This window comes from Mycteria americana, chromosome 17, assembly GCF_035582795.1.
Source record: "Mycteria americana isolate JAX WOST 10 ecotype Jacksonville Zoo and Gardens chromosome 17, USCA_MyAme_1.0, whole genome shotgun sequence".
NCBI classification, from domain to species: Eukaryota; Metazoa; Chordata; class Aves; order Ciconiiformes; family Ciconiidae; genus Mycteria; species Mycteria americana.
This window is the reverse complement of record NC_134381.1, coordinates 2984783-3007358: the sequence shown is the minus strand read 5'-3', so window position 1 is coordinate 3007358 and position 22576 is coordinate 2984783. Positions and strand designations below refer to the sequence as shown.

General features: G+C 48.3%; 1 protein-coding gene across 4 annotated transcripts in view; it reads right to left on the bottom strand.

Annotated features, from left to right (window-relative positions):
• The window catches only part of NSMF (NMDA receptor synaptonuclear signaling and neuronal migration factor), a 50708-nt gene extending 32052 nt beyond the window's left edge, over positions 1-18656 (bottom strand). For all 4 annotated transcript variants that reach the window (XM_075519783.1, XM_075519784.1, XM_075519781.1 and 1 more), the window contains exons 1-2: positions 18369-18656; positions 9361-9422 (exon numbers count right to left, since the gene is read on the bottom strand). In XM_075519783.1, the coding sequence (XP_075375898.1) occupies positions 9361-9422; positions 18369-18475 (169 nt within the window). In that variant the 5' untranslated portion in view covers positions 18476-18656. The remainder of the gene's footprint in view (positions 1-9360; positions 9423-18368) is intronic.
• Between the last annotated feature and the right edge of the window lie 3920 nt (positions 18657-22576).

Below are 22576 nucleotides of genomic sequence, written 5' to 3'. Positions count from 1 at the left end.
CAGACTCTCTCCAGTTCCAAGACTAACTGTGCTCTAGAGTAGGCATGTCTTGGGAAAACACCACCAAATGACTCGTCAAGATTTGCCAAGATCGGTGCTGGCTAATAGTGCCAAGCACACCATTTTTTAAATTAAAAACAAAGGCCAGTTCTAAGTACTCATCTCAACTTGTCAAACTTACTAATCTGTGTGGGCACAATGACACTACATATTTCTTAAGACACCACAAAATAGTGGCTGACAGCTGCCCCTGTTCCTCCTGAAATGAATACTTCTATGGAAGATGTATAGCCTCATTAGAGCAAACACACAGGACTGTGCACCTTTACCCACGCACTGACAGCACCGCAATTCAGAGATCCGAGAACTTCTGAACTCTGCTATATGTGGGTAAATTGAAAAATGAAGTGCCCAAAGTATAGTATGTCTGAAAATGCTGATGATCACAAGTGCAGAGAGACCAATTCCAGTCTCTGTTTTATAAGCATTGAGGTCTGTTCAGCTCCATAAAATTTACAGACTTGTAAGTGGGACATGACTGGTTTCAAGTAAGAGTCAATTTTTTACTGAAATCATGGAAGGCTTATGATTCTTGACCGGATATATTTGACATAAACTACCTGTCTGATCTAGCACGCAAAATGTGAGGATAATCCTTTCTTCCTGCCTTACTTGTCACTTACTCAAGGTATTTTCACTTGTACTTATCTAGGAGTTCTCATGGTCTACACTACAAAGGCCTGCTACCACACCAATATGCTTTCTCTTTGTCAAACAATTGGATAATTATTTCTTTTCATTCAATTTAGCACCTTCAGTAACTACACATTGGAGAAGCAACTTCATATGCAAAGGGAATGTGAAGCTTTATTCAAGACTTCTAGTTAATAAAGAATGTATCTACAGAAAAAAAAAATAGTATGGAAGGAAAAGAGATTCAAACATCCATCATAATGAATTATTGGCTTCTAAAAATGAACCTGCACCATTTCAGGGAGCAAGTCTGCGCTAGCATTCACACGCACATGCGTTCGCATACACCAGCAGCGCGGAGGTGTTACCAGTGACCGGTTCCCGTGTCTGTGCTTGTCACCTGAATCCAGTTCACTGCAAAGCACTGCACCTGCTTCCACTATGGCATTTTAGGTTAATAGTTTGCTTCTGCTAGGAAAGAAGTCAAGCTGGTCCAGAAATCAATGCTGAATTAAATCTGAGCCACAGGGATGTTCAGTGAAGAGAGCCGAGAAACGGTAACAGGGGACTTCAGCAATAACTGGAATTGCCTTCTAAGAGTCAGCTGAAGCAGACTGCTGTTAACACCCTCTGCCTGGTTACTGCTGCTCCGTTTCATTTCATTTTCGCATTGCTCTTGCCACCTCTCCCACAACCAGCTGCTCCATCAAACTGCCACGCCAGCCCAGGACAGCGTGACTCGGGAAGCCTGGCACAGCGCCATCCTCTCCAGCCACCCTGATGAAGCTGACCTGGTAACAACTCTGCTCTCCCACTTGCTTTCATCAGCAACACCTTTGTCTCATGCAGCTACAAAGCTACCACGGAGCAGGCAAATCAGCTTCCTCAAACGCATTTCTTTTCATCTAGATTTGTGCTCTACATGGGTTTATTGTGCCTGAGATACTTAACAGCAAGATGAAGGGAAGAGGACCAATGTACTTGATCCGTAGATCATGTGTCTGTTGGCAACAGAAACATCCAAATCATATTTTCATCACTTCCCTGTCTACCTGGGCTAAGGCTAACAGCCTGTCCGGAGCCTGGGGGCTTGACAGTCCAGTCCCGACAGCCAATCCACTTCTCACCCCCCTTGTTATTTACTTGAACACGTGTCTCTGGCTTTACTTGCTCCTCTCTGATACTTCTTTCTTCATCTTCCATGCAACGCTGCCGAACACAGTCGTTAGGGCATGCGTATAACCAAAGACATGACCACCAACAGCAACAATGATCTGTACTGGTTAATTTGTGGTATCTTGGGAAAGAAAGAATCTACATTCTCAGTACATGTAGTTCCTGATAATTAGGCACTTACTACTATTAGATACTTACAATACGTCCTTTCTCATCCAGTAACTCTAACTTGAGCAGTTGCTCTGACCCAGGTAACTAACCGTGAAAGGACTTTCATATTTTCTTTCACTGTCACAACATTTCTCAAGAGGAGGTAACGTGCTGGGATAAGCCTCAGCTGACTGATGCCCATTCACAACAGTGGAGGGACTCACTGAGCCAAACTCATATCTGATGCAGACTGCCTTGTAACCCCATGGGATGAGAAGTTTATAAATCAAGGCAGAATATAGCCACAAGGCATAGACAGGAGCTTAAAAAAAAAGTCCCAAATTTATTACTGTATTTAGCAGCCAAACTGATGATTAAAGCACCTTAGATTTAAAACCTCAGCTCCAGCATCAGAAGCAAAGTGGCAAAGGGGAATCCAGATAAACCCTATTAAAAAACCATCTGTCATCCCAGAAAAATAAATTTCTGAGAAAGAGTTCTCTCTTCCCTGCTCCATCTCAGTTGGACCTCTCTGGACCTCATGTTTATGGTACCAACTTTAAATGAAAGCACTGTCTCGGCCACTGAAGATGAATGGAAAGACTTTAGGTTTACTTTATATGGACTTACAGCATTGTTCATAGTAGGAGGAATGAAGTTAACGCTTTTTTTATTTTACAGCAGGAGGAGTCCAGGTGATACCCTCAATAAGGAGAGCAGATGGGTGCACTGGCTAGAGCCCAGGGCATTCCAAAAACAGTAACATCCTTTCAAACAGCACAGCTGAGCAGTTTCTCTTGCAGTTTCAGCTCCAAGATGTCCCATATGCCTGCCACTGCCCCTCAGGTGTGCTAAGAGGCTGTCAGGTCCTGTTCTCCTCTGCTTCCTCTCTGAACGTGCATCGGAGCCATAATGCAAAGCTCCCTACCATGTCAGCTCTGTCCTTCTCAACACTAATGTACCGCAACGTGACCCAGCCAGCACAGGGCTCCTGCCTCCAGAGACAGGCTGGCAGCCGACCTCGCTGCTCTGCAGGTTTGAAGCGTAGTCCAGAAATAGGCATGGTAAAACCCAGGAAATTTGTTCAAAATATTGAAGCACGAGGCAGGGAGATAAAAATGGAGATACAGCAATTAAAAAAAAAAGGTCACAGTGGCATTTCAGCCGTGCAGTAGATTCAGAGTCAAGTGAGCGAATGTCATGCACAACATTTGCTATGAGATTACCCGAAGCCTGACCAAGCCAGCCCTGCTGTGACTTTATCAGGCACCCTGACCCTATCGCTCCCAAGGAAGGAACATCACACGCTTCTCTGCAAAGCCACAGAGAAAAGGCAAGAGGTGCTTCAGTAAGGGAACTGCTCTGAGAAAACAGAAGGTCACTTAACTATGACAAAATGGTTCCAATTAGTCTGCTGTGCTGAAATGGACCTAGAAAACAAACAAACCGAAAACGTTGTCGACATTGTGCCTCATAGATGAGTAACCTTTTAGTCTGGCCTGTAACATTAATGCGAATAGATGAAATTGTTACTGTGAGACACGACCCAAAGGAGCAAGTGGCAGCTCCACCAACGGCCTTAGCATTTCCATGGTAACACTGTGACCTATGTTTTTATTCACTTTATAAGCAAACAACATATTCCATGGCAAGTTTTAGGATACACCCACACCATACCTGTGCTGGCTGATCCTGGAAGCAGCCTGAAACCCTCAGAGATGAGATTTTATATCCCTGCTCTACGTTGAACTCAGGCTGCCTACAAACTCCTCTGGAGCATGGGCTCTTTCTAGGAAGGCCACCTCCATTGCTCAAGGCCAGCCACACCATGTCAGCACAGGGGTACACCGAGAGAGCTGGGCCAGATGCGCTGCTGGGGTCTGTGATGGGGACAAGGGCAACATCCTCTAGGGAAAAAGGCAGACTCGGTGCTTACCCTGAATCAGGCTCCACTGGCAGCTCCACAGTCTGAACATCTGCAAATTGAAGGTCCCTCTTAGAGCATTGTATAGCTGCAGCCTTACTTCACGGCTTCATAAAAAACACAGCTCGCAGGTCACTTGCTTGGACTGAAGCACCTGCATAGCCTCACACTGGAGTTTCTCAAGCCCCATGTCAGCTCCTGGCAGTGTCAGGAACCTCCTCTGTTGCATGGCTGCTGCCCTCCCCACCCACTCACACCCCCTCTTCTGAAGTGGCAGAAGCCCAGGGTGCAAACACAAGCGGTTGTTTCGGTGCAGTCTCTGCACGTGGCACAGTAGCCTCGGCAAACACGTTTTTCTCCTCCCACCACTACCCATTGCTGTTTGGCTTGGGGAAGCTCACAGGTGCCCTCTTCTTACACACTCAGTGTTTTCACTGATGGCTGAAATGTCATGCAAAAACAAAGGAAAGAAGCGAAGATTACTTCTTTCAAGCTTAAAAAGAAGCTGCTTCCAGTTTCAGGTAACTATCCCCTTTGGTTTGTACTGATGCAAACCAGTCAGAGTAGCCATGCTGTTTCTGTAATAATGACAGAGAATTTGGGTCAAGACCTGCTAGGCAGCTCTGGCCCAAGGCTCATCATCTCTGCAGCACCAAGCACACCTTACACTTGCTGGGATCTTTCCCTTTCTCTTGCTTCCAGAGCCTTTCACGCGCAGCTTGCCCAGAGCAGCCAGCCTGCAGCAGGCAGACCAGCGCTGCATCCTACAGCGACAGCCCCAGCACAGCAGCACAGCAACAGCAGTAGCTGCCCTCCAAATAACCCAGCCGAGCAAAATAGAAACTGCCTCATAAAGAAGTATCAGGAAAAATCCCAGCATAACCCCCTTCCTTCCCGCAGCAAAGGATCCTTGTGTCTGAATCCCATCTCCCCACAATGCATCACTGCTCCCCCAGAGAGGAAGAAGATTCTCAAATGCTCCACTTGCTGTCATTTTAATGTCACTACCCCATGACCTGGGTATCTTTTTCCTCTCACAGTTCCAGTAGATGGAGACAAAGAAATCTAAAGCAGTATCTCAGTGTGGGGCCTCTGACACCTAAGCTGGGAGAAGGGGACTCTCGGAATGTCCAAAACTCCTTATCCCATGAGCTCTGGTGAGACTCCGAGTGATTATTTCTTCTATGTTTTGCTCTCTGCAGCCTTTTTACACTTCCCTTTCATAACTTTTCAATCCTTTTCCCTGTCTTTCTTCTAGATCTGTCCCAAGGGACACCCACTCCTACGCTAAAACCATGCCACAGACAAGATGGAAAGTCTTTGGAAGCTACCAGAAAGCTACGAGAGTCAGCAAGGACTCTGGCAACAGCCTTGCAGTCAGAATGAACACTGCACATGGGAGAGTGCTCTTCGTGGGAACCTTCCCAGACCTTCAGCCCGCATGAATAAGCCAGCAATGAACAGAGGTAGGAAGAGAGCAGGAGATGCATTACCACCTCAGCACCAGCTCCCTTAACAGATCTGTGTCCTGCCAGCTGCAGCAGAGTCCAACCCTCCCTCTTTTCTAATTCCTCAATATCTCAAAGATCAGGAGAAAAAAATCTGAGTGATCCCAAGGGGACAATCCCTTCATCCTCTGCCAGCAACTCATACCCCACGCCAGGCAGCTTCCCTGTTCCAAAAGGGAAGCAAAGAGAAGAAAAATCTGTATTGCCATCACCCCTGCTGTAACCTCACAAAACATGGTCAGAGCACTCTGAGCCAAGCAATAGAGGAGAGGTAAATGTACCTCCCAAGTCACCTGGAAAAACCTCCTCCAGAATAAGACATCGAAGAGTTGCATAGGGATGGTCACACAGTATTTCTGAGCCATGAAATTCTCACGCCTCGCATCAGGAAGAATCAGAAGTTGTAACCAACAATATACACCCCCTATCACCTCACCTTTTCCTCGCTACATGTACACCCTGCAGTACCCTGCAATCCTCTTTACCTCCTGCTGATGTTCAATTCCATACCCACTACCCTAGTGAAGGAAGCAGAGCATAGACAGATTGCAATTTTATTGAAAACAGAAGGTAAATGAAGCCTCGCAAATAACTCACCCCTCATTAAAGTGCTCGGACATGGCAGCTGGCCCATCCTGCTGATATACAATCCCCCTGTAGTTCTTCATTACCACTCCCCAATTTCTCAAAGCCATTCTGCCACACACATACACACAAGCTCTCCAGAGGAGGCACAAGAAATCAATTCTGGGGTGTAAAAGTTACCACCAAAGAATAAGAACTTTGATCCGTTGTGGAATGTGGAGTAAGAGGTGGGATGCAAAAGCCATTATACCACCTCCTTTCCTTGGAGTCAAGGGACTCTAAAGATAAAAAAAGTCAAACCAAAACGGATGATCCTCAGAGAACAACGTGCAGCAGAAAGTGAGTAAGTTGGGGCAGTCTCTGCACATTTGGCATCTCCATCCAGATGGTGGGTCTCCTGTGTCTGCCAGGGGAGTTACAGAGCCCCTTCTGCCAAGGATTTGAATTAGCAGGTAAAACAGCAAAAGAACTGGCATCCCAAAGACTCACACCCACCTCATTTTCTGCATGAGGATTGTCCTCTGCAGGGACAGAGGAGGGTTCTAGCTCCTGGATCCACTGAAGAGGAGGATCCTGCCCTTCCCTCCTTCATTTAGGTCTCAACTGTCCCACTGATGGCTCTGCCGCCTTCCTGCTCCTCAAAGACCACAACCCTTTTCCCTCACTGCATTCATCAATGACTTTCAGCCTTCCTTAAACCTTTTTTTTTCTGGACTATAAACTACTGAAGTCAAGGCCTGCCTCCTTCCACTCACATTTAGGCTAGAGCCTTAATCCCAGCTGCAGTCTGCTGGCAGTGCAGGGAGCATCCTCATATACAGCTGGGGTTATTTCAACAGAAAACAGGCCTACCCCACCAGGTAAAGACTCCCATGGCGAAAGCCCAGAGTGCTATGAACACATACACGCACCAAGGACTCAATTTTTCAGTGTGCTGAGCTTTCTGGACCCAAGCCACCAACACATGCAAGTAGGAATTTTACTACAGGATACTGGTGGGCTTGTACAGCCATAACACTGCCTCTCCCTACTCTCTTCAGCCAAGCTGATGAGTTGGAGCAGATTCAGGTACTTCAATATATGTGCTACATCTTCAACTTATGTAGAAGAGGCCCTATATTTGTTTCACCGGAGTCATTGGATGAAAGCTAATCATACAGCTTAAGTGCTCTGCTGAGCCAAAGGTGAAGCGTTCAGAAACTTTCAAAAGCCATACTGAGATATACAGAATTTCTGCAGGAAGGAAAGAGTTGACTTCTCTGTTATTGGACTACTGGGATGAACAAAAGGGAGCCAAATTTTCTACTCTCAATATTTTTATAGGATAGCAACCTTCCTACCATAGTTATTTATAAAGAAACGTTACAGACTGTGTTAAATTATACACTGCAGAATTTCAAAAGATGACTTAAAAATGATGATTCTTTTTTTCCCTCTTCTATAAACATTTAGAGTAATTTCTAGGGAACTTTGTTTATTTCCAAGTCAATATTTAAGGCCCCATAAAGACTGTGGTATATCCACGTGTACCTCTCGCTGCCTCATTCTTATCTGCGGCAACTAAATTTGCTTGGATTCAAATACGACCTCAAGCCTGATACACCAAGGGGGCAGTGGGTATGAGAAAGCTTCCCTGGAGAGCTTACGGATTTGTTACAAGCACAGAGAGGGCTTTAAGTGCTGGTCTGGGGAGCCTGACAGTGGCCCATTATCCAGGAGTCACATCAGCTGCATTTCTGTGTTCTCCTTATCTACAGCCAGAGAGAGGAACGAGCAACTAGGAGCACCCATAAGGCTGAGTATAACAACAGCCTTGTAAGTATGCATCAGAGAGGCTCCTACTCCTTGGCTTTGACCAGGGCTCCCCAGGTCTCAGGAACCCGAACAGATCTGCCATTTCCCCTCCATCAGAGGGATCTCCATCAGAGATTCTCTCTCTGGCCTGAATGTGACCCCACAGGTAGTATGAGGGCACGACAAAGCAAGCAGGAGGCAACACTTCTCCCTGTGGGAAAGTGGGCTTGGAGACTGCAGAAAAGGACTAGCAAAGACTCCAGCTGACAGAAGCAGCTGCAAAAACAGCCACAACAAAGGATGCTTTTGCCATTCTGGGAAGCCTCCTCAGACCGGCCCAGCCTGTCTCTGCACTGCCTGTCCAACCCCTTCCCTCCCTCTGCCTCACAGATGCTTCACCTCAGCTGCATTAAACCCCAGCCTTTTTCCACCCTTCCCTTCCTACCACCATGGGTTCTTAGACCAAATATTGTGAGGAATGTGGCACTGGAGTTTATCTTGCCTGAAAAAAAAAAAATCAAAGAAAACTGCAGTACATTGTTTTAAAGCTCTTCTATTCACGAAGTTAGCACAATTCAGCCAAGGACAACCTGAAGGTCATTAGAACAGATCCAAGAAAAAAAGGCAGGGACTCATTCAGCTGGCTGTCAAAGACTAGTGCGACTGGGCTCGCTCTTTTAGCAAGAGGCATTTCCTGCCTGTAGAGGTTTAAACACACACACTTACAGTTTACATAAAACGATAACATCACTCTACATTACATTCTATTTAATAACTTTATCCCCTGCAAAACAGTTCAACACTACACAACAATCTGCTACTTGTTCACACAGGATTTTCTGTGGATTCCACAAGATTTTCTATAGGTTTTGTAGTGAATTTATTGTCTGCAAAATGTTCTCTTTCCTCACAGAGAAGACACAGCCCTGTTAGAATTCAAGTGAGTTTCTCTTGTGCTCTCTTGCCCACCAAGTAGAACTCATCATAAGCTGACAGGGACAATATCTGCATCCAAAAAATTAACACATTAGCTGGCACATGCTGGTGTCAACTAGACAAAGCAAATCTCATTTTAACCCCTGTTGAAGCAAACCCTGGGAATAAATCCAGAGGTTACCTTTGCCAGCAAAGACAGATCGCTGCGCGAACACTGAGCATGCCTCTTAAACTGTAACTCACCTTTTTTTATTCCCTGGTGAAAGCAAGACCTAGGAGTGACAAACCAGTGCAGAAGCCTTGTGCAGTGCAGTCTTTCACTTCCCAGCTGAAACTTCTTCCGACATCAGCTCTAGGGGTGAATTTATGACAGGGCACTTGTCCACTAAAACTGAACTTGTCCCCACAGCCCACCCAACTGCCTTTTCTCCTCCAAGGGCTTCACAGATCTAGAGGGCGACTCCTCCTGCCTCTCTGCTGCTGAGATCTCACACTAACCCTTTATATGACGAATAAATGCACTTTTATGCTAAGGGCTATTAAATAAATAGGTGCATGCACACAGACATAAACAAAGTATGTCAAGTCTCTTACCTGAGCCGTTTCTACCTTCAGGATGGTTTTGTGAAAGATATTCTCCAAAAGCCCTAGCCGCTCTGCATATCCAAGCATCACAGAAGGCAGCAAAGGAGAGAAAGAAAGAGATGGGTAATGGTTAAAGGCCAAGGAAAGAAGGAACAGTTCAATGTACTGCTGTATTCCCGCAGCTGCCTTTCCCTCATCTTCAGGTGACACCAATTTAAACACGCTGCAATAGCAGCGGGGGCTCCGTGGTTAACACACTTCAGTCTTCCCCTGGCCAAAGGCGAAAACAGAGTTGGACTACAAGCCCAGGACTATTTTAGTCTTTAGCTTCTCTGTTAAAACTGAAAAAAATTGAAATGCACCTGCATTAAATTTGGCCTTGTTTCTGTGATGCACACAGGAACAGGATCACTGTCTCTAACCACCCTGAGTTAAACCCCTTCTGGCAGCCCAGGGAAGAAGGTATCTCCACCCCAGTCCCAACCATCACCCCAGCCTTCTACTCTGGTTCTGAACGCTCCTATCTGTGAGCTATCACAGCTTAGACGTTAATGCTAATATCCATTTCACCTACCTTAACCCTAAGTTCTCAAGCACCAACTATGTCAGTATTTGGGTTACTGGACAACCTTATTTGAGAGACCCCCCACAATACCCCACAAAAGCAGTTCCTGGTTCTCTGATGGATTCAGGTCCTGTGGATGACTGAGATTTTACTGAAATATATTAAGAATCAACCAGGCAGGGTGAGCTCAACCCTTATCACACATCAAGGCCTACATAAGGGGACTGCACAAACCTATGAATATTCCAACCACGGAAAAGCTTTTTGCTGTCAACCCACACAGGAAAGGAATCCTTGGTCAAGGCATGCATTCCCTGGTATACAGTAAATAAAATCTCCAGTCTCCTATTGCCAAGACATTTGTAACATCCTGCTGCTGTGCTTGTTCTCCTGTACCCAGCAGATCTGTGACTGAAGAGAGCTAATACCGGTTTTTCCCCAGCCATCCATTTTCTCCAGGTTTGTAGAACAATCTCTCCAAGGTCTGCAACATCACAATCAGGCTGATACTTGCCAATGGACAGTCCAGGGTGAAGGCTCGCAAACAGCAAGACAAAACAGCCACCCACCTCCTTGGCAAGCCAAGCCAACAAAACCCAGCAGCCAAGCACTCTCAGCCTGCAAGCACACCAGCATCTCTTGGGGGAGGAGACGAAGACTTGCCGCAACAGGGAACACTCTCCATACCAAAGCATCACGTCCACTGTCCTCTTCCTTCAGAGGTGCTCAACCTCAAAACATCCTCCTCCAGTTCAAGCTGCCACAAAAGGCCACGCTCATAACAGCCATTAATTATCTAAGTGGAAAGTGGCTTTGACCTCCAAAACAACCTTCTGCTTTGCTACTTGATACAGCAGCATATCCCAACCTGTGTAGCCAGGATTTTCCCCCACGGCTTTTATATACCTCCTCCCAAAAGGGAAAAGGTTAACAAAGCTACAATATACCTCCCAGAGCGACTAGAGCTGGAAGGAGTGGGAAGTCCATTTGTCATCCACAGCCAGCAACAGGGGATCGATATGAACGATGAAGAAAGAGTAATTTAATCTCCCTAGGACTAAATTTCAGCACAGCCAAATGCAAAATGCTTTGGAGCAGCACAGCCGGAGCTGTGCAAGAAGCAAGGTTTAACCTTCTGCGTCATTACAGGCTAACATACAGTGCTGAGGTTTTTTTCTGTTTCCAAATTCTTGCCTGGCTAGTACCGGGCTGTACCTTTAGACACTAGCCTGGGGTGGCAGTTGCCCAAACTGTCTTCCTCAATGCCTAAGCACCCCCAAAGACAGTAAGCAGAGGCTCTTTCACATGGGGGAGCTGTACAATTAGCATGCAATCCCCACTGTGAAGAACAAAGGGATGACTGTCATGGTTCACCCATACAGCAGGACAAGCTGCTCATGGACGTTCCTTGCACCCACTACCTTTCTGTCTGGGCAAAAAGCAGGACTTGGTCCTGGGGCAACACACACATGTAAAGTTGGGAGCTGGAGTGTGACAACTTCAGGGAAGTGGTTGAGTCACCACCCTTGGAGGTATTTAAAAGATATGTAGATGTGGCTCTTAGGGACATGGTATAGTGGTGGACTTGGCAGTATTAGGTTTACAGTTGGACTCGATGATCTTAAGGGTCTTTTCCAACCTAAATGATTCCATGATTCTAACATCAGGCTATGCAGCTGCAAGAGCACTCCTGAGCTACTCCTGCACTCCATCTTAGAGGTGGTTAAGGCTCAGCCAAAGCCACGGCTGATCTCACGTAGCACTGGCAACAGCCCTGCTTTGAGCAGATGGCTGAGCTTGAGACTTCCAAGATGTCTTCCACCAAGATTTCTGGGACTCCAGGGTTTCCCATGGAAACGTCTGTCCTTGCAAGGCATCATCAACACCATTCACAAACAGGGCACTTACACCCTTGGGAAAGACTTTGAAGCTTCTCTTGTGCATCAGCAGTCATTCCATGTAGAAAAAATAACAACGAGCAAGTTCTCAGGTAAATTATGAGTGAGAGAACATGGTGATTTACACAAAAAATGCTGAAATACAATGATAAAATTTAGTCTGTAACTAGTTCAAAAGCTCCAAGAGCATGTTAGTCCATCTGTCATTCTCTCCATTCATTTCTCTGCCAATGCCCGAAGCTGATCTGTCTGCCTTAAAATCTGAACTGATGCTTCACCCTTAGCTTGCAAACCACAGGCTCAAAAAATTAGTACCAAGCACTTCCTAAGACCCAAACTGCAAATGGCTAACATGGAGGCAGAGAGAAGCACTACTACCCTCCATCCCACCTTGTTCCACGGTGAAAACAGTGTCGCGCAGAATAAGAGCCTGTGTTTAAAGGTGCTGCAGTGTCTCTAACCTCACGCTCCTGTTTCCCCAAGCAGATGAGGTAGGAGGATAAAATCACAAGTGCCAGAGCTCCCAGAGAACAGGCGATACCAGACCTCTCCTCGCAAGTCAGAAGCACAGTCAAGGAGCACAGAGCTACTCGAAAACGTTGCTGCCCGGCCCAGGCTGAACCTGCAGTTCCGTCACTACTGTTCCACTTCCACTGCTCTCAGACACTGCAGGCCAACCTAAGAGCAAACGAATGCGGACGCTTGATCACAGTTATCTAGCGACAGCTAATAAGGCAATGACGCCTGCACAGTACAATGTGCGACGGGGGTTTTCCAGGCAATTACACTGCAAACTTCAGACTAATTTTTTTTGCCTATTATCTCAGTAGTTCCCTTCTACATTCCTGCTTCCCAAGTGCCACCGGCTTCTCCTTGGCTGGGCCTCAGCTGATCTCCCACAGATGTCTGCGTGTGCCCTTTGCCAAGGGGACTCTGCTGGCCAGGCTAGCTCCTTATGCCTAGTCTCCCCTTGCCAAGCCTTTTGTGTTCCTTCGCTGCCCTCACTGTGCTCACAGTCACCACAGTTTACCAGCATCTGCCCGTATCGTTAACGTGCCATTTAACCCCTCTCCCTGGCTACCCACTGACTCGATCACAATAAAGTCAGAGCAAAATTCAAACAGATGGTAGCTGCTCTGTTCATCCCATTCTTTTCTATTTCTTTTATCAACACACTGTATTAATACAAGTCACACAATCGTACTTTTCTCTCAGCTCAGTTTTGCCTCTGCTATCACAGCCAACATAGTTCAAGACCCATCAAGCCTTCTGATGGCATTGGACAGAAAACCCTTCAACTGGGCTCAGAGCAGAGGCACCTCAGGATAATTTAACTGGCAAGAGATAAAAAAGAAAACGTGTTTCACAGAAATGAGATGAAGTACAAGGTGCCTTACATATACACAGGCCGATGAGCTATAACCCTGAGCGCATGACACTGCAAAAGCTGCATACAAATGAGCAGGTAGTACTGAGAGGTAATCAGCTGATGATATGACAAGTTCAGCCCTGACTCATCTAGAGAGAGGTTTTCATTTTAGTAGCAGATCAGACCTGCATGTTACACAGTCAGCACAGCTTGATTTAACAAACAGACATCAACCAGGGACCATAGCCTTGGTACGCTGCGCTACTGAGTCTAACCAGTAAAGACAAGACTGCCATTGCCTCAGAGAAAACACCACCATCTTCTCTGGCTTCTTCTCCATCAGAAAGACTTCAAGAGTGCAGAGGGCAGGATGGGGTAGCACAACACCGGCAGCAAAGGCAGCTGCCCTTCTGAGGGCATTTTCCAGTACTCGCTGTGCATTAGATGTCAAAGCTGGACTCGGGCCTGGAAGAGAAACTGCCTGAGATTTTGCGAAGAAGCATAGACAGTCTAGACGTACATTTGCTAGAGGGAGGAAAGCTGCCAAATAACAAAGATCTCAATTACAACGTGATGAGCATGGAATAGCCTTCATGTCTCTGAAATAATCACATCAACAGGATAAAAGGGGCCTTGATGCACACTAGCAGCTATGAGAAATTGCTGCACACAAATTTATGCAATCCACCAAACTGACACTGAACCGAGTGAAGAAATGTGTATTGAAACACTCAAGAGATACATGAAAGACCTGAGATAACTCCATTTAGAGCATAGCAGCAAGCTAAGCAAAACCTGGACTATTCAGGAGCATTACATGGAAAAATAAAGAACACCCACCACCTTCTCGTGTTCCTTCAGAAGTAATGCCCAGAGGAGTTGCAGCAGGAATCTGTTGTGACAGCATCTGACAGTGCTGCATCTCAGGAAAACAGGAGAGAAGAGACCTCCTGCATCATCAGGACCTACGTCCTCCTACAGCACAAATCCTGCTCTTGTCACTAAGCAGAGAGGGGAACACCGCCAGCACATCCATAGTTAACAGCTCAGTTATTAAAGACTGTTGACACCTACGTTGTTTAAACCTAATAGTAACAATACCCTGACAAAAATGTGTTTTCTGAAATATCTATGTAGAGAGATGGTAGCTGGAAAATTTTAATTTTAAATTTTAAAATTTTAAATTCTCACTCTCAAGAAAGGGAAATGGGATGTCAGCAATGGATCTTAAAGTCAAAGACCCTATAGTCCTGGAGGAATTTATAGTCAAAAAGCTTGGACAGGAGGAGAGAGGACAGAGCAATAAGAAGTTAAACCAACAAGATAATCAAAGCACAAGAGAGTTCATACCACTCACAGGAAAATTCTCAAGTGGAAAAAAGGAATCTAGATTCCATGAAGAACCCTGATCTAAGCCACAAATTGCTCACGCAGTAAGAAACCTGGGATAAGGAACACATTCAAATACCTTGGCATTTTGTCAGTGCAAGATTTACCCTTTCACAGCAACTAACGCTTTGTGGCCTTGTTTAAACCCACTCTCTAGCCCTCTCTAGGCAGTAGAGAGGGAGTGAGACCAAATTCTTATCTCTCTGTGGCGTATCTTGCACTAGACGCCAAAGTCCTGAAATGGGGTAAGATGAACCACACGCTCAACTCAAATACTTCTTGTGCTAACTATAGCAAGGAGAGATGGTTCTGGAACACCCAGCAAAAGTCTTATGTCTGTTTGCTCGCACTACCACACGCTCCTAAAGAAAAGCTGTAGGCCAGAGTAATACAAAGCAGAGCTGCAGGAAAAGACTTACTTTATTGCCACATTTGGGGTGCCAGTATTGTTCCGTAAGCATCAAGGCAGCAAGGACAAAGAGAGCTCATTTCTAAAGGCTTTGGTTCATCTATGCCCTTGAAAGCGTGCTGAGGAAGCCAAGGAGCGTGTGTCAGACACCACGCAGGCCAGGACCCTGAAGAGAACCTGCACAAGCCCAAACCGCAGCAGCCTGGGAGCTGTCAGCGGAGGGGCAGCACCAAGGTCATGACTCAAGGACAACTGCATCATCCCTGCCTTCAGCACCTGTGCCCCAGGAGGTGCAAGGCAAAAAAGCACACGCAGGACGGAAAACATGGTACAACAGTGAGATCTCACGTACAAGCAACTTCAAATTTGATCAAAGCAACAGCACTAAGCCACAGTCACTTTCTGGGTGCCGTACATAGAATCAGTGCACAGTTTGCTGCAACTCTCTCAGGAGAGGACAAGACTACAGAGACCAAAGTTGGCAGCATCGCAGATGCTCTCAACAATGCTAGCACAGAACAACTATGCCATTATTTTGTAAGACGCTATTTAAAAGACCTAGCACACAAACTGCATGGAGCTTAATTAATTCTCCTGGGACAGGAGACTCCCCTGAGTCGCTCTGCAGAGATTTTAATTTAAGAATCTAGGGAGCTTGCACCTTCTGCTTAGATCACATTACTCACAACAGCAAACAAATGATGCTCCCTGCTCAGTAAGACAGAGAAATGCACACACACACACGCTCCAGCCACGCATAATAAATATACATCAGCAGCCACTTGCACTTGCAGCGGATTTCAGGACATGATTTTTCTCTCAAAAAGAAAAGTCAGGAGAAATATGAACAGGGCAGAGCTCAGAAGGTGCAGAGAAACAATCCCAGGGCATCTCCTCCTGCAGCACAAGAACAGGCCCCCACAGCTGCCTATATGAAACCGCAGGGGACCTGATCATTGCAGCAGTGCTACCCACACAGGTGATCCAAGTCCCCGACCCTTTTGGGAAGGACAGAAGAGTGTATCTTTGTAGCCTTATCTACTGTCCTGCAGAGCCTCCTCACTGTACGTAAGGAAGATAAGGACACAGAGGATACACGGAGGAGGACCCAGGGCAGAGCAGAGGAGCTGTGTGCGATGTGCTCCGGGAAGCCTGGAGGAAACCTTTCAGCAGGTGGGTCATCACCACTGTAGAAATTCTGAGGGTGGCAGAGCCCTCACGAGGCAGGGACTGAGACGAGCCTGGAGTGGCAGGATGGAGGCACACTGGCAGCTCTGGTCCCCACCAGCACCTTCTCCATGCAAAGAGACAACACAGGGAGCTCCTCAACAAGTTGTCTGCCTTCCCCAAAGGCTTTTTCAATTAGGCATTTCTAGAGCAGGGCATGAACAGGGAGACACATAAAAGCACCTGTCCTGTGCCATGGTCTACATGACCAGACACTCCTCAAGGTCTTTATGTTCCTCAGCCCAAGTCCACTCAGCTGACTTTTCTGGTCAAACCACCACAATTCACACCACCAAGAGAGACCTCAGAGCTCCCACATAACAGTAGCAGCAGCTTGTCAGTAGTTATAGCAGGTATGTAGCAAACCAGAATCCCAGAGACACCTCCTGGACTCTAGATGTGTAGAGTTGATGCTACTTGAGTAGCATCTGACCATCCTGGTGTGGGCTAAAGGCCGTTGTGTTCAAAACACGTTAGTTGTACTCAAACACCCACACTACCGTTTGAAATCTTACCAACTACCAAATATGTTGTTTGTGTGACTTCTTGTCTAATCCTACACCCAGAACCCCATTAGAACAGTTATGGTGCATTTTGTGTCATTTCTGTATATCCACCTGGCTGACATCTGCCGAAAAGAATCCCACCTCCAGATCTTTGAACGCCGTTGAAAGCGCTCACATTTTCATTACTGGTTATGAACAGGGTGCATCATAAGGTGGGGAAAAGTTCCAGGTTCTGCCCAGACAGCTTTCTCCACAGGCACTCCAGACTTTGAAGGATGGATTTCTTTACGATGCAAACAGACAGCAATATATAGACATCTTTGGATCTCTTCACTTCAAGCCAGAAGACTATCTTTCCTCCCGGCACAGTAGAGATGCCGTAATGTTGAATTACAGTCACAGAGAGGTGACTGAGATCTCTCAGCAGCACGGATCGAGTCCTACACATGACTCCGGGTTATTCTAATGCAATTTTGTCTAACACAAAGGAGGTGTTATATAATGCAGCTTAAAAGTTTATTTCTTCCTATTTTTTTCAGCAGCAAAGAGCTCGTCTAGATGTAGCAGAGACACCGACAGACCTACCCCTTTGCACAGCTGTGCTGTAGGAGCAGCTAAAAAGCTGCGCCAATGCCCCCAAAGAGTCACCGGATGATTGCCGTGACACTTGCACTGCAGCGTGGGAGAAGGGTCGTTTCCATCTTTCTGGGCAAAGGGCACTGTAGTGAAGCTCATCTGCGATAGCTTTTTAAACTTAAGTACAATCAAGCAACGCATACATTTTCTAGGATCTCCCATGTTTGATACGAAAAAGCACTGGGACCAGACAGTAAGTGAAATTCTACACCATAAGACAAAATATAAAAACATAACAGGCACAATATAGAACCCAAGTCCCTTAACTGGTCAATGGACCGCTTAGGACACTGCCGGAGAGGGCAGATGTGGTGGGTCCAGATGTTCACGCAATAGGTTTTCCATTCAAAGGAGCAAGACCCCTTGAAGAAAGCTGCTGACTTTGCCCTCGGACATGCAGATGGCATTTCAGCTGATGAGACACCACGGAGCAAACTGACCGCGCTTCCAGTTCCCGAAGATTAGAAAGACCCAGCCCTGACAAATCCACTTCTGACCTGCTCCTTGCCAACCTAGCAAATAAAACCTGCGGATGATGTTAGCCGGGTCGGCAGCAAGAAGCGGGGACACCTTTGGAGACAAATCACCTCTCCCAAGGCTGAGGGTCCGCTGTGTGCAGGGGGACCACGGTCGCCCGCAGTCACCAGCCAGCTGCAAGCGGGTGGCTGCTTTCGGGGGCACCGCAGCAGCCAGCGAGGGGACTCGCCGGTCGTGTCCTGCGGGCGCACGCCGGGGTCCCTCCAAGCTGTCCGACCCCAGGCTGCCATTCCCGAGCCCCGGGGGGAAGAGCACCCTGCTCCGATGGCCCTGCACAGCCGCCGCTCCGGCCCTGGGGGACCGGACCCGCGGTCGTGCCCCGCTGCCGGCCACCCTGGCTCGTCCCGAGGGGCTCGGGGCCTTCCCCCCGGCTCGGCGCCCCGCGGGCGGGGTCCCCAACGCGGCCGGGGGCGGGCAGGGTCCCCGGCACCGCGGGGCTCCCTGAGGCGCAGCCGGCGGGGCCCGCTCCCCCGGCACCCACCTCACTTTGGCCGCCACCGACGACATGGCCTCGTTCCTCAGCGTCTTCCTTTTGGACACGGCTGTGCCCATATTCGCGCAGGGGGGAGCCGCCGGGGGAGCGCTCATCGCACGACCCCGCGGCTGCCCATGCCGCGGCGGGGCCGGGTGCCGGGGCGCGCCGCCGCCCCTCGCTGCCGCGCTCCCTCAGCGCCCCGCCATGCCGCGGCGCCCCCCGCCCCGCCCCGCCGCGCTGCCCCCGGCGAGTGCGGCGCTCCGCCGCGGCCGCTGCCTCCTCATTGACTGCGGCAGGAGGGAGGGCCCGGGCGCGGCCCGCCGCCCAGGAAGCGCCGCTATATTTGGCCGGCGGCTCCCTCCTCCGCCCCCGCCTCCTCCCGGCTGACATCATGGCGGGCCGGCCGGGAGGGGGGCGCCGGCCCCGCCTGAGGGGCTGGGGCGGGCGGGCGGGCGGGCGGGAGGCGGTCGCCTCGGCCCGGCGACACCGGGGAAGGGCAGCTGTCCCCCGGCCCCGCGGCGCAGCCATCGGAGTCCCGCGTTCAGCGCGGTCCTGCCCTCCTCGGGTCCTGCCCGCACCTGAGGTGAATGTCCAGCCGTGCGCCGGCAGACACGGCCGGTGGCGAGGGGAGGCCCGGGGGATGCTCCCTCCGGGCTCCCGTCAGGAAGCTGACGGACAACCTGCAAAAAAAGCGGTCATTTTGACATAAAACTATAGCCTGCCTTTGACGGAACCGGTGAAAGGTTTTATGCACAGTTTATTTTTCCACAGCTGGGTTCTCTGTTGACGGCGGGGCGCTGGGTGGGTGCACCGGGTCCCGCTGCTCACAGGGTGGACGTGGTCATGAAGGTTTTGAACACGGTGTCTCTGAAGGATTGACACAAATGTCCATTCTCTTCCACTGGCTTTGTCCCCTCAGCCTGTCACTGCTCACCACCATCGTCCCAGAACAGGCCCCAGGGCGGCACAGGAGATCCCAGAGGTGACTGGAGGCAGCAGAGCCACGAGGCAGAGCTGGGCGTCCAGATACCTCCTTGTCCCCAGTGTCACCTGCCAGAGCAAACACCTTTCTCAGGGTCATCGAATGCTTGAAAGCAAACCCCGTGCGAGGAGCCGATCGGCCGCTCGGTCAGCCAAGCCTCAGAGGATTTTCAACTCATAGAAACACAGAACTGCTTGGGTTGGAAGGGACCTTCAAAGATCACCGAGTCCAACCCCCCTGCCATGGGCAGGGACTTCTTTCACTAGATCAGGTTGCTCCAAGCCCCATCCAGCCTGACCTCGAATGCTTCCAATGATAGGACATCCCTGACTTCTCTGGGCAACCTGTTCCAGGGTCTTACAACCCTCACCGTAAAAAATTTCTTCCTTATGTGCGATCTAAATCTACCCTCTTTCAGTTTAAAACCATTGGCCCTTGTCCTGTCACTGCAGGACCTGATAAAAGTCTTTCTCCATCTTTCTCATAAGCCCCCTTTATACATTGAAAGGCTACAAGAAGGTCTCCCTGGAGCCTTCTCCATCAGAACAATCCCAACTCCTTCAGCCTTTCTTCACAGCAGAGGGGTTCCAGCCCTCAGATCAATTTCATGGATGTAGGTTTTGATCCCTGGTGGGGGTTGGAAAAGTGCTTTTCCTTGAGAAAGTATTTTATAGATCTGTTTTCAGGGCACCTGAGTGAGTGGGGGCAGCAAGTTTTTAAATATTATTCACAACATATACAGAAAAAGCACTTGGGTGGTCCCCCTGGCTCTGCAGGCAAGTGCACGAATCCCAGGAATTCAGAGACAACCCATTCGACAATATTTGACAGAGGGGTAGAAGTTCTATAGATAATTAAACTTCCTACAAGCTTTGTGAAAAGAGGCAGCCGAAGGAGGGAGTGACAGACAAACAGACACACCTTGTCTTGTCTGTACCTGGGGAAAGGCTGTAGCATAAGCTCGTGTTTCACTGTCCTTCAGAGACCCTACGTGGAAGAGACCAAAAGTTTGGGAAAAGCTTCAGTCTTCTCTCTCCAGAGACTCCAAAGTCAAATCTGCAAGAAACTATATGAGGATTTGAACAAATTAAGTCTAACTATTTGGTCTATTAATCTACAAATTGAAAAATAAAGTAATTCGTGTAGAGAGCAGGAAAAAAGCTGAATAAGGTACCCAACTACCATGGTGTGTGTGGACACAAGGAGCGGGATGTAAATACCTCATCAGCTGGAATTTTATCAGACACTGGGGAATTCACTGTGAATAAATAACAAACTTTCAGAAATGTATCTTCGCTTAGACCCAAGCTGTGAGCGGAAAAACTGCCATGTGTGCAAAATAAAGACATCACCCTGCTTTTTAGCTTAGACCAGCTGACCAAAGGAGAGGTGCTACGTGACGTCGGCTGCTCCATCACTGCCACCAAGTGAGGTGGCCTCCGTGTCCCGCTCGCTCCGCAGAGCTGCTCTTGCAGATGAGGGTCGCTCCTTTTCCCAAGGGGTTTTGTATCTCAGGCAGGATGAACTGCTGTTACACAGTGCTGAACCGAGTGATAAGACTTCTTTAAACATTACAGTCTCGATCCCATGTGTTAATATTGGTGAACAGATTTTAGGGCGGGTGCGCCTCAGTCCCGCGTGTTGGAAGCGAGCGTGGTAGAGCTGATGCATGCTCATCTAATTCAATGCCTAGCCTTGCTTCATGCCACTAGAAACACAGTGACACAGAGATCTGAAGGTGCACACACAGTCAAAAGAAGGGAGAAAAGAGAAATACATGGGAAAAATTTAAAAATAAGGTCAGCCTGAGACTTTTGACTGCGCTTTCCCCTCTTTTTTCCTGCATAATTAGAGGGGGAAGAATGCTCTTTATTTCTATGTTTAAATATTTTATCAGTTGTGGCAAATGCTATTCTTTAAAAAATGCAAACAAAAAACCCAAAACAAAACTAACAGACAGGTCTACTCTATCCCTGCATAATCTGCACCAGATGTACCTGGAAACACCCCAAAGTTGCTCACAGTGCCATTTTTTTCAGGTACTAAACAAAACCCAGCATCAGTGCATTGGATTTCTTCCCACAGAAGATGACTCCCATTAAACTTCTACTCATGACTATCCCCTCCTCCCCCCGTGTTTTGTTGTACAGTCATGTCACCAAAGAGTTTCTACAACAGAAAATGAGAGAAAATCCATCTGTTTTTAGGGAGCACCTTAAAAAAACTGTAGAGAACTTGAGCCATGCAAGCAGTTACAGTCTGAGTGAAGCACTGGCCAGTAGTGTCAATTCCTAAAATTAAAACGCAGGGATGCCTCCACCTTCGTCCTGTTTTCAGACCACACTCTGCCATGTTTGTGCCTCTTGGAGCTCTCTCAAACTCTCCCTTGCCCATTCCCTGGCAAGGTCTCGCTCTTTGAGGCTGGGAGGGTCCAGCCCAGTGTAGGGCTCACTTCAAAGGCACATTGGCTGCTCAGGGCTTGGTCAGATAGGGTTTGAAGACCTCCAAGGATGGAGATGCCACCACCTCTCTGGTCCATGTCCCAGGGCTGCACCACTCCAACAGGGAAAGATTTTTTCCATATATCCAATGGGAATTTCCCTTGTTGCAACAGGTGCCCACTACCTGTTGGTCTGTGCATCCTTGAGAAGCGCCCGGCTCCATCGCTCCATAGCACTCCACGAGCACTGGTCCATCTCCCTGCAGTTTCCCCTCTTGCTCTCTGCTCCTTCCCTACCTTCATTTAGGGTTTTCTCCCTGCCTTTGGGTTTCTCCCAGGTATTTGGGGGTCTGGGTTACCCTGGTGCGGCACAGAAGAGGAGGCAGCGGGCCTCCGGCTCATTACAGCTGGAGAGACGCCTTTGCTTCGTGCTAGGAAAAAAGTCAGGCAAGCCAGGCAGACTGTTCCCCATCACTTCTCCATGGCAACAGGCCTTCCAGACGCACGCACGTAGTCAAACAGGCCGAGGAGGCAGGGAGCACGGCGGTCCCTCCGCCCGACCCCCAAACCTCCACTCATGGGGCTCTCTCTGCTGAGCTCACGTCATCCTAGGGGAGCACACCCCGCAACAGCTTCCAAAATAATCACAGCTGGTCAGAGAAATGCTTTCCTCCTTCCACCCGTGAAGGTGCAATATCCTGAAGCCCAAGCCAGGCAAAATGCAGCCTGGCCGGTGATGATTTTTGTCCATATAAATGTGTCACACCTTAAAAATCTGGTATCTCAGCATCC